The sequence below is a fragment of the Monomorium pharaonis genome, chromosome 9 (genome assembly GCF_013373865.1).
Source record: "Monomorium pharaonis isolate MP-MQ-018 chromosome 9, ASM1337386v2, whole genome shotgun sequence".
NCBI classification, from domain to species: Eukaryota; Metazoa; Arthropoda; class Insecta; order Hymenoptera; family Formicidae; genus Monomorium; species Monomorium pharaonis.
The window spans coordinates 15,241,891-15,253,632 of record NC_050475.1 but is presented as its reverse complement, the minus strand read 5'-3'; the positions used below and the strand labels follow the sequence as shown (position 1 = coordinate 15,253,632).

General features: G+C 41.1%; 1 protein-coding gene across 2 annotated transcripts in view; it reads left to right on the top strand.

Moving 5' to 3' along the window:
- The first annotated feature begins 9 nt into the window (after positions 1–9).
- LOC105835638 (pancreatic triacylglycerol lipase) overlaps positions 10–11,742 on the top strand; it is a 23,893-nt gene continuing 12,160 nt past the window's right edge. For both annotated transcript variants that reach the window (XM_012679097.3, XM_036292210.1), the window contains exon 1: positions 10–352. In XM_012679097.3, the coding sequence (XP_012534551.2) occupies positions 351–352 (2 nt within the window). In that variant the 5' untranslated portion in view covers positions 10–350. The remainder of the gene's footprint in view (positions 353–11,742) is intronic.

Sequence of the window (11,742 nt, the reverse complement as noted above, 5' to 3'; positions counted from 1 at the left end):
CCCGCTGTGCATTCGAGCAGTCGCGCGCCGGCCTCTCACCGCGCAACATTCCGTTCCTCTTCGCCGAGGACGCACGCCACGAAAACGAACGGCAGCAACTCGCACGCACGCACGCACGCAACATACATGTACGTTTTCCCTCGCCACACGTTTTCCCATCTCTAACGAGCAAGCGAGATTTTCCGCACTGGTCGACACACGGCGAGACACCGCGCCGAACATCTACGCCGATCTCGCGCGAGGGTAATGCGAAGCGCGCGGAACCAAATCGGCTGCGTGGGAAATCAATCCGCGATGGACCGATGAGACGACAGGAGACGGCCGCGTGACATGAGAGAACGGCTGCCAAAATGTGAGTTGATCGTGCTGACGTTGAAAATAAATAAAAATCAAATACGCGCGACAGAAGAGAAACACTGCAGGCTCGCAGCGTGCGAAGTCGAGCAGCAAATGCGGTGCACAAGCGGTACGATAAAAAATGTTTTTACGAATGTTAGAGCTTAAATAAACCCAACTTTTTTTGTGCAATCGGTAAATGGTATTTACATTTTGTCTTGCGATAAATTTTGCAACAACGGAAGCAGGATAAATCAAGGGGAATTGTTAAAAATTCGAAAATTATTTTTGCCATTCACAAATTTTGTACGTATTGCATTATGTTATTGTACATAAAATAATTATTTTAATAGAGTAAGAGTAATTACGCTGCTATTACGACCTTGACAAAATGATGGCACGTGATCACGTGAGTCACCCGGCGTACATGCGAATCGGAAGGCTAAATCATTCAAATTACAATTTAGACATGTAAATAAAGTATAACGTTTTAACTATAAAATGCTGCTACAGTTTTTCTATACTTGTCGCAGCTCACTTTCTTAGCCGCTTTAACTCGCATCGCGTTAGAAAACGCCGTTTGTGCGACGCATGAGTGCGTCGCTCTTAAAACGATTCCGATTCCGAGCACGTGTCCGAAGTCACGCATGTCCGACCACATCGTTTTTCAAGCGGTGCTGCAATACGATTTGTTTGCCGACGGCGTGTCGGCCAACTCTCGGAAAACTCATTCTTTTGTGCTACTGTCAAAAGCTTTCGCGCTACGCGTGTGGACTTTTGTTTCCATCATACACAAAGCGCTATACACCAAAAAATATCAATTCTGTTACCAAGAAGAGAGATATACTTTTTTTTCTAAAAGCAAGGCAGCTTGGCAGCAAAGAATTTTCTTAATAACACTCTTAAAGTATACAAATTTTAGAAAAAAAAATTATTATATAGTTGAAAAAAGAATTTATACTCTATTGAAAAAATATTATAAAATTTAGTTAAAAATAGATAGATAGATAGAGAGAGAGAGAGAGAAGTAAAAAATTATAAGCAAATTAAATTTTTATATTTTAGGCATTATACATTTTCAAATATATAAAAATTTAAGATAATTATTTGAAATAAGTTATATTTAAATCTCAAATATGATCTTAACTTCGCCAGTGAATGAATAAAAAATCAAATAATTCAATTTTAACCTAACTGGCCAAGTATAATTAAATAAAGGCATTACGTTTCAACCAACGGTTTAGGTCCTTCTCAAGTGCAATTGATACTTAAATTACATGAAACATTGAAATCTATGACATATAAGTTATATTTATTTAAAAAATTTAAAAATATATCTAACTTTTCTGTGTGTATATACGAAAATGTATTTTTACTAAATAATGAGCATATTTTAGGACTATTACATCTTGCTTGTATATAAAACAATAATTGTAAAATGGAATGCATTAATTGTAATTTAATGTTAACGTTTAATACTGGTTTTTCTCTGTGAGGAGAGTGGTTGCTATCGCGATAGCTTCGAAGATTTCGGAAACGTGAGCGAGCGCTCGGCGAGGGAAAGAAAGAACGGCAGCTACATGAATAGAGTTATAGGCCGAACTTTCTCCGGGAGACAAGCCCACGTCTACGTAGGCGTGCACGCGGATTATGTCGAACCGATCTAGCCGAGTCGTCTGTAGCCGTCTCGGCGCCACGATCGGTTCCACGATTCCTACAAGGAAGTTTGAGATCGTGCGGAAATCCCAATCGCCGAACTCCCGCGTACTATCATCGATATTAACTCCTCTAATCGCTGCCTCTAATCATATAGCCTGCAGGAACGCGTCTATTACTTCCGCCTTCCTCCCATTTCTTTCAAGCGCTCGAGTCTGCAGTCCGCACGTCGTCTCTCGCGAATTGCAGCGTATTATATACGCACAGGAAATGATTAAGTGCCACTGAACGTACGCCGCGTCAACGAGTTTGCATAGATCGGTTGTGCCCCCCGTTTTCATCTTGTTGATAGCGAGATGAAAGTCCCGGAGAATTTAGAGATTTTTCTGTTTGAGAATCGTTTAGACCAAGGTCTCAGGCATCAAAACGGCAGAGCAAACGGAATGACAAAAATAGCCATCTGTCGACGTTTGAAAATTTATGTATGTCTATTTCTGTCAATGTAAATTAACTCGGTTTAACTCATCTTTTTATCTTTTTCTGGTTGTAAGTATTAAAAAAGATAAAGATCTTTTTCTAAGAATTGAAAAAAGATAAAAGGTATGTTAAACCTATAATCAAAATATAAATTAATGTTAACGCTAATCTCGGTTTAACTTATTTTTTATTTTTTTCTAGTTCTGAAAATTAGAGAAAAAGATAAAAAATGTTAAACCGAGCGATAATCTGTAAATTAACAGAGATTAACTTTAATATCGGTTTAACTTATTTTTTATCTTTTTCAGTCGAGAGAAAAAGATAAATTACAAGATAATCGAAATGTAAATTAATGTAGGTTGACTCTAATCTCGGTTCAACCTGTTTTTTTTCTCTTTTTTTTTTAGTTTTAAGAAAAAGATAAGAGTGAATTGAACTGAGAATAAAGTTAATCGACGTTGACAGAAGCGGACGCTGGTCACACGTGTTGATCTCGTTCGCCGCAACGCGATCGATTAGGACGATTTTTAGACGTTGTCCTCGTTTCTACCGATCTGTGCGTGCGCCGCGACGTGGACCGTAAGAAAGAAACAAAAAGAGAGAAGGTTTCTCGAAATGCCGCGAATGCAACGGCACGGAGAAGGAAGTCGGCGGCGCGTGTGTGTTGCAAGACACAACTGCATGGGTGCACGCTTCGATGCCATCGACACGCGCCCGCGAGATTCCGATCGTTTAAGGAAATCATTCTCTCGCGCGTTATCTTAGAAAACGATCGACGGCCTCTCCACAAGTCGAGGCTTTTGCAGACGGAAACGTTTCATTAGACTATAACTCTCCCCCACCCCCCTCCCCCCGCCGAGCACGCGAGACCTTGCCGTTTCATCGCGGAATCGCTGCAATTTCGCCGATTATCCGGAGCTATTAACCGCGGAATTTAAATGGATAATTCTACCGTGACACGCGAAACCGCTGCGACACAGATTTGGAAGCGTACGTTGTTCGTCATCGTCGCGATTTTTCAATCGTGAATACTCCCGTCGATTTTGTTCGCCTCTCGTCGGACGAAAAAAATTTGAAGCCCACGTTCGCCGCGCGAGATTTTACAGGTTATAGCGAGAAACGTCACGAGAAAAAGCAGCTAGCGCGACAAGTACCTCGTTGCATAACGCGGTACAACCGCGAGTGTGTCGCAACGGTGTGCCGATCTTTCGCCGATCTCCCCGCCGAGAATATCGATATCGTCGCGGAGGGTACACTCTCGCGCGGGATCTTTGGCGCAAAATGGCGAAATAAAACGGGAAAACGTAGCACACGTGAGAAAATCGTGTATACGCACACGGGCGATCTCGCGACCGGTACTTCCGCCGAGAAAATGCCGGTTTCCCCGGCGTTGATCGTAAAAGCGCGGGCTGCGTGTCGGCACGAGCAGTCGCTCGAAAACCGTAAAAACGGCGTATCTCGAATCAACGACTCGCTCCCGGCGAGCCGTTGCGGAAATGTCGAGTGTCGCCGTAAATTATCGCTTTGCGCACGTATACCGGGCTCGATAGAAAACTGCAGTCGGTAAAGGAGCCGGTGCGTTTCTTTCCAGTCGCGAGCGCGCGCAAACTCTCGCGTACTGATGTTTCCAAAGATCCCGCCCGCGAAAAGGAAACCCTGGATGACGTCTGCGGGCAAAAGTCGTATATCAGATCTCGCTGTTAAAACTTTGACAGCTCGAAAGAATACGGTTATTCTAACACCTTGGGACCTGGACGTAAAAAAGTAAATATAAAAAAGTTCTTGATACGACTGATTTTCACCGGGAATAATGTTAACGTAAGAAAATAAGAAAAGTACGAATAACCATTCCGCGATTAGTTTCGTTGAATCAATACAAAATTATAGAGCATAGAAATCTCAGTGCCTGAAAACAAAATGTATTTCCTCAAATCGCTTTTCTTTTTCTCCACGCCACTTCCTTCCTCATTCTATCGGCACATTAACTCCCTGATCATCACCTTAAACACTAGTTATTTGTTTCTCATGATCTTTCCGCGTTTGTCTTCCCCTCAGTCTCTCTCTCTCTCTCTCTCTCTCACTCGTTGACGATCGACGACGATCTCGCTGGCAGCGGGATCGTTGATGAACCGGGAAGAAAAGCGGAACGTGCGGATGCGACGACATTGAAGCCGCTAAATCGTGATCGCACCGCGCGCCGCTGCGAGCGAGAGAGGCGGAGAAATGTCGAGTGAAAAAGAAAAAAATCGCGGCTCGCGCGAGCACATGGCGCGAGTCATTACGTATAGAAACTCGGCGGACCGCCGCGCTGCGCCGCGCTGCAACTTTCGCGATCGCATCGTCGTTCACATCGCGGCGCATCTGCATTCCCGACGCCAGCCGCCGCGCCGCATCTCTTCTCGTGATCGCGCATCCACTGCGCTTCCGCGTCCGTTAGAATCTCGTTAAAGAGCACAATTGTCGATCGCGCCGATGCGTATCGAAATCGCTGAAAAAAAGCCTGGAAAAATAATTGCACAAGTCTAGGTGGTGATCGCTGAATCTTAGTGAAATAATTTCAATCAAGTTTTCGATTAATGTAATAAAAAAGTTGGTCAATAATTATGAAATTATTATTATTATTATTATAACTTGGTATTTCGCGATTCCAACGTGCCAATTGATTGGACGGATGAAAAAGGATAATTCGCCGATGGGCGAGATTAACCGATCGCCTTAAATGCGCGCGCGTGATAATTAACGAGCTTGTGGTTTTGTCGTGCCTTCTCGCGCTAATTGCCAGCGGTAATTACTTCAAACGCTCGGCTCGGATTCGCTATTACATGATACGGAATACCGCAGGAACCGCGTGCACGTATGTGCGTCCGCGTAAACCGTGGATTGAAATGTAAACTGGAAAATACAGCTCCATTCCGAGAGGCATTCGTCATCCGAATGCCGCGCGTAAATGTCACGACATTGAATTTCCATCGCGGAGGCGGGTCGCGCAGGTGAAACGCGCGCTCACCTGACGCGCGGCTGATTTATCGAAGAGATTGAAAGAGGAAATCGCGGCGCGCGTCGATACGCTCGCTCCGCGCGAGTTAGAAGTAATTAGTCTGACGAGAACTCGTTTGCGACGAGTGCGCTTAATTACGACCTATACGGGAGAAAATTCCACGTGAAAAGCGGAAGATTTATTATTCACGGTTAGCATCTCTTTACGGTTTAATCAATTTTTTCTTTTGATTTTGGATTTCTTTCATATTATTTTCTGATACACAAAAATTCTAAGTACACTGAGAAAAAAATATTGTTGGTTTAACAAAATTTTCCAACTAAACTAAAATTTTATCAGTTCAAGAATTTATGCATGCTAAAGTGCCCGTCAAACTTGATCGGGATCGATAATGTAGAGTCATTCGTGCATAACATTAACAAGATTTGTATTTTTTTATAGATTCGGAAATACTTTTCCAGAATTAAAGTACACGTATTAATATCATCATATGAACTAGATTTTATATCGAGAATATACAAAATGTTTTTTAGACTGCTTTTTTCTAATCTATATCCGTATTTGCAGTTATAAAAGTTGATAAAACTAATCTTTTTTTTTAGACTTTTAATTTAGTTTGAATTCCGCGATATTGTTCGTATATATTATCCCTAGAGGAATATATGATTTTATTTTGTACACAGATATCGTAGGTTTTGTATACCAATAAGCAAATATTGTCATCAAGTGATAGCTCTACGTATCAAAAATGAAAATTTTTTTCGTTTCTAATATTAAATCGATCGTATTCTCCTAGATTTTGGTGCGTACTTTAATTCTGTAAAAGAGTTTTGCAATTCTATAAAGCCAATTAAAAGTTGTTTAATTAAAAAATGTCGGTAAAACAGACGACTTTAGGATCCCTACACAAATTTCAATTTAAGTGTGCATATAGTTAATTGAAATATATAAATACTTGAATAGACAAAAATTTAATTTAGTTGGAAAATTTAATCAAATTAACATTTTTTTCTCAGTGTACATATAGTTTATATTGTTTTTGCAGCAACTGAACGACGTTACAGAGATAATCAATTGAGAATACCAAATAAAATGTTGCTATCAAACTCTTCAAAAGAAAATCAATTATTGTAGATCGGCTTTAGATGGAAAATCAATTACGTTTGAGTGGAAAAACACCAGTCGCTATAAGATTTATCCGGTTACAAAAAAGCATCGACCTTTTCCGCAGACATCTTCGTACCGTGTAAAAAACTGTGCGAGATGAGGCGCCTTTTGTATTCGCAATTAAATAAGAAACACGTAGATTATCTAATTAGAGCGATGTAACGGGAGCGAATTCCTGGCGTAAAACCTGCTAGGTTCGAACCAACGTCGCCGTGGAAAACGTCGGAGTCCCGGAGTCAACTTCAATTTTAATTGCAATTCCGAATTTCAATTTGCGTTTGGATTGTCATAAAACTTTTTCTTGCGAGTGTCGACATATCCGTACAGAGTTCGTCATTAAAAACAAATTTACGCAGACACAAACGTGTCTCTTTCGTATAACGTAAAATAAACTGCGAGATGGACGATGCTTATTGCACAACGTCAGTTAAACCTGTGACACTCACGATTATTTAACGCCATTTAAAGGCTTGATAATCACTTGAAGTTTCCGCGTGACGCACGTTTACGGCTGGCCGCGTACCGAGAGCTCCGTTTCCCCCCCCCCCCTCCCCGAAAAAGTAGAGCTCACGTTGCATACTGTGCAACGCGCGTATACGTAAATCGCGCTGGTGCGCATCATCTATCGCATTATGCGCGCGTTGCATTTGAAAATTGCATTGAAATGCAATTTCTCCGCGAGAGGTTTTCTCGCGACCAGAGCTGTGTCACGATGTTTCCGAACGTTCCCCATTTTTTATACGGCGTATTGTGCAACGTCGCGCGCTAAACTTCACCGGCAAGCGACACATCGCGAACAGGCGCGCGAACACTTGAACCAGGTCCCGGCCCAGGCCGCACGCACGCGGCGTGAGTGCGCGCGGATTGCAAAGGCGACCGGCTTTGATTTCGCGGGGCGAATCGCACACGCGTGCCGAGCGCTGTTACGCCAGGTATGTAGGTCAGTGTAAAGGCCGATCGTTGGAAAGCTATCAATCGTGAGTATCGTGACGGTGAGCGCGCGACGCGCCGCAGATGTCAACAGTGTGTGTTGCGCGCTTAGATAACTTACAATTATCTAACTCTTCTGTTAGGATATGATGTTCGGAAATGATTGAAATTAAGGATGATTCTTCATAATCGTTCGCAATGATTTAGGTAATTTGAGAAAGATGCAACATTTCTTTTATTTAAGAAAAAACAATGCAAATAATGTACATTTTCTCTGTAATAACCTAGATAAAGAGAGAGAGAGATAAAGATAAAAAACTTTATCTATATAATTTTATATGAATAACGGCAAATACTGGTGTACGGCAACTCACGAACGCGTGCATGCGCAAGCACGCATGACGATATGAGAGAGGGAAGGAAAAGCGGGAAAGGAGTGTCTGGAAAAATTATACATGCACATACATTATATAACTATCATTAAAAATCGTATATTTTCTCGAATAATAATCTGAATCCGAAAGGAAACGATCCGTCCGTCAGCGGCAACGATAACAAGACACGTTTCTTATCTTGTTTTCTATTAAATCTAAAGCAGTTGACGTCAATCTCTATGAGAGAAATAATTTGACCCTAAAAAATGTCTAGTTATGCCTTACATCGAGGGCGTCAGTCAAGATATCAGCCGCTCACTAAATAAATTTGGTATGAATACGGTATTCAAAATCCCCAAAAAACTCGACTCAGTAATAAAAAAGGGCAAAGATCCCCTTGATCAAAAAAAGAGAACAGGAGTTGTATACTGCATAAAGTGCAATGATTGTGACGCCTCTTACATCGGTCAAACTAAACGACATTTAGAAACACGTGTAAAAGAACATAGAAATGACATTAAAAAACATGCGGATTCACTTTCTGTAGTTAGTAAGCAAAGAATTTCTGCAAATCATGATTTTTGTTGGTCTTCTCCAAAAATCCTGCATTATGAGAAGCATACAAGGAAACGCGAAATTGCTGAAATGTTTCTTATAAAAAAGAATTGTAATGGTCTTAATTTACAGAAAGATACTGAGAACTTAAATCCCATGTATAATAACATAATAGAATTTGTTTGAGCATTATCGGTATACTTAACCTTCAGGGGCACATTAGATCTCACAATCAGTCTCTTTTTGTGTTGGAAACGGCGCGGACGTATTACTATTCTGTGATTTATTTTTTTTTCACCTACATATGACTACAGTTTTCATACACCGTTTTTTAATTATGACCATCACCATGACCATGTTTTCAATCTTTCTTTTCTTATTTATACATTGATTCAAGTTTTTACTCGTTTTTAATTTTACATGTTTATGACGTGTCAATTGTTGCTGCACAAAACGTGTAAGTTTTTTGTTAAAAAAACCTCTTTTTTTCTTTAAAAAAAAAAATACTTCATCCTTTCATTATTGATACTTTGTTTTTATCGACTTTACTATTTTTATCTTACGAAATTACTGTTTATTATTATATTTTTCCCTTCTTTGGCTTCTTTCTTTACACAGTGCATGATCCGTAGTTTGCGACAACAAGTTTATTGACTGCTACGTTTCTTTGCCAACTACGTCAGCTTTGTACTTGAAAAGAACCCGACACGCGGTCGAAACATTGTACTTGACTTCTTAATTTTGAATAAAATTGCCAGTTGGGTTGAATTTACGAAGATTTAGTCATTTCTTGTTAATCTCTATCTTCTTCTTAGATATAACGAGAAAGGGATCATTAATAACTTCCCGTTAACTAATTAGTCTACGCAGACATATATGTGTCATTATGCAAATTATCTTGGACACATTCAAATGTTATCTTGATCAACGCGTCTCTCGGACGAGGCGTCTTTTTCTAACCGTCTATAACGACAAACTATACGACTTTACTACATTGATCGACGCGGGAGATGAGAGAACACCATTAATTTCCATTGAGTCGCCAATGCTTCTACTCAATATTTGATTAATTTGATTAAATCAATTAATTAATTAGATTAAGTTGAGTAAGTACTTACTCAATATATCGTTGATTTATTAAATTTACTCTTCCTATTGAGTATAGGCGATCTATGAAATCGTTAAAAATGTCTCAATTGAATAGAATTTGACTACGAGTTTAACAATGAATAATTGTGATCATGATAAAAGGATTCCGAGGTGAATAACTCGTAACATCGAAAATATACATAGAGTCTTAGACAGATAGCTGTATAAAGAACATACAGTTTTACTAAAAGAAATATTTATATTCTCATTATTTGATAATAAATTTTATAAAAATGTAGAATAGAAAATGGAAAATTTTCAATTACTAAATTCTGTAAAAAAGGTAAAATTATATTTATTAAGATTAATATAATCTTGCTTATACATGAAACAATGATTGTTAAACAAAATATATTAGTTTCATGACTTTTAATATTTAAGACTGTTTTTTTTCTGTGCGTTAATTGCAAGAACATTATCGTTAATCGCGCAATTGCGAATCACCGTGTCGGTGTCGCGAGATTAGATCTCGCGAGGAAAGCGTGGAACTGTCGCCGCAATTAAGCCGGCGAGTGGCCATAAGGGGACAAAAAGAAGGAAAAAAGAAGGGAGGGAGGGAGGGAACAGTTGGACACACTCGCCGAAATGAAACGCGCGTCGGCGACGCGTGTACTTCCGTATACGCGCGCGTTTCACCGAGCGACGACGCGAGAACGTGCGCCGCAACGGACGCTTTTCGATTTAGAGCGACGATAAATAACTCCGCCGACGCAGCCTCCGAAAAAAAAATCGTGTGCCGTGGAGAAATTACGTGAAACCCGATTTCCGCCGGCGCGAACGCGCACGCGAGCGTTCTCCCTTCCTCCCGTTTGCGCGCGCGCGCGCGCGCGCGCGAAGCTGCGGTTTTCGACGCGCAAGGACGCAATTACGTGACTCTCACATAATTCCCATTATGCCGTCGCTTTTACGTTTAAATTTCACGTCTGTAAGACGTTCTATATAGAGATCTATAAGCGAGATGATTGGTATACTATATCTCGGTTTCGACGACATCCCCGTCGGGAGGTGACATCATTATCGTTTCGCGGTTTCTTACGCGAGCGGACGCAGCTGTCGAAACGCTCGCGATGCTCGTCCCCGACTGACTTCCTCCCTCGATTTCGTCGGATCTCATCCGGACTTCCTTTTAATCGCATGCACGAAATCTTTTGCATTACACATCGCTGACGAGGGGAAGGAAGGAGGCGGGAGGGTGTTTGACTCGTCGAATTGCGCGATTTACCTCCGAGCTCCACGGGCCGGTGGAAATTGTCGTTTCTTAAATTATATCGTTGCGACGACAACGCGCCGCGCCGCGCCGCGCCGTGCGGCGCGCGGCCGAGCCGAGATGAGACGAGATGGTGAAATTTATGTCGGGGCCCGCACGAATTTACGGCCGCACGCGTGCCTGCGCACCGTTGCGCAACGCGCAACGGGAGAAGAGCGCATAAAAACACGAGCGGCCAGCACGTAGGAGCGAGAGGGAAGGAGAGAGGCGAAAGGTGCGATTACGTAGCGCGCGAGTAAAAGATCGGAAGAAGAATTTCTCCTGTCTGATCGTCTCTCGGAGATTGGATTAGGTCATGACGATGATGCTGACGTCGCACCGCGCGGCGCGTCGTGCTATGCGACTCTCTCGGTTTTTTTATGCGGTTTGACTCTCGTCCCGGTTTCAAAACGCGGCTAACGTTCATCTTTATGAAATTGTAGATTAATTTTAGCATCGATTTAAGCCGAGTTCGAAAAATGTCTTCAATACTGTTACCACTTTGATTTGAGGTCATATTTCTTAAATAAAAGCTAAAAATATAACTTTGAAAACATAAATGTAAACTAAAAAGTGTCTTCTACCAGACAGCGTAGCAGTGTTTATAATACCGTCTTATGTTTTGCAATAATTAATGTTTTTGTAATCGAAACTGAACATCTGTGAAATTGGACTCCACAAACCCGCCGCTAGTACCTGCTAGTTATTACATTTTCCTTTTCTTTTTTTTTTTATTCCTTTCTAATTATTAGAATTAGAAAAAGATAAGAAGTAGATAAATAAACCGAGATAGTAAAATAGACATAAGACAATTAATTAAACTGACTGAAATTGAAATCTATAAATCGACAGGG